Genomic DNA, 3,530 nt, shown 5'->3' on the forward strand with positions numbered 1-3,530 from the left:
CAGCAGGATGAAACACCTTCCAAGTAACATTGCCACTGGGTGAGTAGACATCCATAAATTCAGCTGAATTCTATCTTTCTTCTGATAAGACAATTAGTAACATTTAGAGTTCGACAGCTCCAACCCAAAGCACATTCACAGCAGCACACTGAATGTCTGCTCTCAGGGGAACACACCATGACAGAGCTCTGTTCCACCACACTTTTCACCTTCCCACTTGTTGCCAATTAATGCACTATTGCTTGTACCTAAACACAGAAGATTCTAAAATGAATACAAATGATGGGTGTCATTCACTCAGGAGGCAAAACTTCCTCCTCTTTGGATTCACATGGATCCAGGGTACAGCAGTGATGCTCCCATAGACTCCCTGCAATCTGATGCAGCACTCCCTGTGCAAGTGGAGACCTAAGTGATTGAACCGAGTGGAAGTACAGCTCCTGGCAGGCTTTGCAGTTTGGGTTCAGAAAGGGATCAAAGGACAGAGCTGGCAGTAATCACCTGCCTTACTTTCCCCATTGTATACCAACAGTATGTAACTCAGTGATGTCACTTCCCTCTTCAATAATGACAGAGGAGAGGATTAAAAAGCAGATGTAGGAGTTCAAAGGAAAATAAATTGAGAAACTTTAAAATGACCCTTCAGTGGTGCCTCAATTGATGTATAAAGAATGCTAACCGCCGTAGTATTTGCCTCTGTTGCAAAACCCCAGTGATTTCAAAATAAACTGAAATAGAAGCTAATAAAAAAATTCATTTTGGACCAGTGATAGTTTTTCTGCACCTGTTCATTGCTTCAGGGCTCCAGCTCTTGTCTCATAAGATAATTGTTCCTGACCACTCCTTGAGTGCCACAGAAGAAACAAAACCCTCTTGCTGCTGGCAGACAGACAATTCACTAAAGATGACTGCAGATTTTTTTTTAACTAAATTCCAGAGTGCAGAAAAAGGACATGTAGAGTGCAGCACCTTGAAACAGTAACTTGAGAACATAACGCAGTTCAGTCTTAGCAGTGTTGTGTTGAAGAACCATGAAATATAAGTTATTTCATTCCTTCATCTCAATCCGAAGGTAAAGAAAGATTTTTCAAGCTATGAAGTGTGAGAATAAACAGGCTCATGCCAACAAGGCAAGATCAAGTCAGTGGAAGGAGAGTTCGATAGTGCTTCACAGCCAGTGCCTTTTGCCACTAGACAGTGCTCAGCATTTGGCTGTGTACTACCACATCAGTTTTCAGACAAGACTGTAACAGAGGTACTTTTATCTCTGCTCAGCTTTTCTACCACGTTTTCAGTTAGCTGTTAGGGTACCAAGCAAGCTGTACAGTGACAGCAGCCTGAGCTGTAAATCATCAATCCCTGCAGTAGCAAGCAGCGGTGACAGCCTCGTAAGGAACTGTGATCCACACGAGCCACAGGCTCCAGTCTTCTTCACTGTCCTAAACACTTGTGACGTGTTATTGTGCATCACTGCATGTTGTGCCTCCACTGTGGTTCTCATATGAAAGATTTATTATGACAGTGGAGTTTGCAGTAGCAATCTGAAATACATTTGTGCTCCCTGAGAATGAAAAACTGTTTCATAAAATGGAAAATGCGTAAGTGACTCTTGCTGAGGCTGTTGCCAGCTACTGGTTTTCCATCACTAGCCTGTGCGTGGGAAACAGTCAGAGAACTCTGTTCTGCTTTGTCTTTCCCTTTGTGTCTTCTCTCACTTGTCCTGATGGCTTTACACAATTTCCTTACTTCGCCTCCAGTCAGCACCAATGGCATCAGCATTTTGCCCGTGCCACAATCTCTGTCTCTCAGGTCCCATCCTGCTGGAAATGATTTGGTTACAGTTACAGTCACCATTCTGCAAGAGTGGCCCCACAGAAGAAGATTCTCCGAAGCAGAGAGTCTGGGTGTCAGACTGTGATGTGGTCTCACATCACATCTCACAGACTGTCACAGTCCGTGATGTGGTACTCCACTCTTTGTAGAAAAAGACAGTGCAATTTTTAATGCGTTGTCTAAAGCCCATGGCTAGCCACAAAAGGATTGACAGTCATTTTAACGGTTCTTAAATCAGCTTTCTGCAGTCTGATGGCTAGATACAAACAAGGTAGACCATTTTCTTGCTTATTTGATTGATAAACTAAACTTGTTCATACTATGGCTTTTTAAAAAAAAAGTCATATAAACAGTCATAAGACTGTGATGATCAGTGTAATTCAGTGATAGTAACAACCATATACATAGTTTTACACAGACACTCTTACCTGTGTTTTATACAGACTCTGATTAGTGACTGTGGAGCTACAGCACAAACCAAAGGTTCCCAGATTTTTCCTTTGAGTAAATTCCAAGTACATTAAAAAATTACTAACCCTAAAGCCTTTGAAATAATAAAATAATAGCTGCTCATTGATACCTAGACTAAATATGCCTCGAGATGTGTCCTGCTCACACCACTCCTGTCTAAAGAAAGCTACTGATGACAGATTTCAAATGAAATTATGTGCTGCTATTCTTTGGGTTTGTGGTGTCAGCCCTGAAATCTCTAAGGGTCTCATAAGTGCCACTGCCTGCCTAGTGCTTCGGCAGTGTAGCAGCACTTAGGAACTTGACTTGCAAGTGCTGGCATATATCTGCGCTGTGTTCTGGAACAAGGGAACTTGCTAATAGTTCACAGAATGATGAACCGTAACAGATTTGCTGCGTTACAGAATATTGACTTTCCCTCATTTGGATCATCTCTTCAAACCTTTGGAGCACAATTAGAAAATCTCTGATTAAAGACAGAAAGTGACCTTCTTTGGTGCAGACCATTTTCTGGCAGACATCCAGCTACACAGAAAATCCAAACTAGTGTGGGCAGCAGGAGCACTAGATAGTTCCACCTGTGTGAGTTCCACACAGATCAGTACGTCTCCTTTTTGGGCTTGGGATACTACGGCCCCACCCCACCTGTATTGACACTGGCATCTTTGATCTGCAGTACCTTGCAGCATGAGGTTACGTCCGTGACATAAGCAGGGTACCAATAAGGGTGGTCTCAGTAAGAGTTCGTTATTCCCCCCCTAGAAGGTGGAGGTCCTTCTGGCCACAAAGGTGCTGGCTTACAAACAAAACCATGTTGAAAAGAGCTGCAAAACTCAAAATAAGGAAATAGCATCACAAGCACTTACCAACAGTATGTCTGTCACAACAGCCCAGTTTACAGACAAAAACAGTTCTCCAAATGCAATAAAAACCTGGGGAAAAAGAAAAAGAAGCAGGCAGTGACTATACACGCTGCATTCACTTTTTTATTGTGGAGATGAAGGCAGGCTCACTGACTATGCTCATCTATGTAACAGTTGTTGTATTTACCCATCTACTTAAATTAACCATCTCTGTCTATGCCTAGAAACACTGACCTCATCCTAAAAGGGGAGAAAAGAACCAGAGAAGGTATGTAGGTTGCTTTGTGTCACAAATGCTCAGGAGAAGAGCCAAAATAGAAAACATATATCAGCCTCCCAAATCAACTGCAATGAACTGCTGAA

The 3,530-nt window shown here is 42.4% G+C and overlaps 1 protein-coding gene across 1 annotated transcript in view; it reads right to left on the bottom strand.

Moving 5' to 3' along the window:
- The window catches only part of LOC104492655 (protein spinster homolog 3-like), a gene marked incomplete at its 5' end in the record, with an annotated part of 14,596 nt that overhangs the window by 4,591 nt on the left and 6,475 nt on the right, over window positions 1-3,530 (bottom strand). The window contains one exon of the mRNA XM_010135238.1: window positions 3,171-3,236. Coding sequence (XP_010133540.1) covers window positions 3,171-3,236 — 66 coding nt within the window. The remainder of the gene's footprint in view (window positions 1-3,170; window positions 3,237-3,530) is intronic.

Source organism: Buceros rhinoceros, unplaced genomic scaffold (assembly GCF_000710305.1).
Source record: "Buceros rhinoceros silvestris isolate BGI_N320 unplaced genomic scaffold, ASM71030v1 scaffold28204, whole genome shotgun sequence".
NCBI classification, from domain to species: Eukaryota; Metazoa; Chordata; class Aves; order Bucerotiformes; family Bucerotidae; genus Buceros; species Buceros rhinoceros.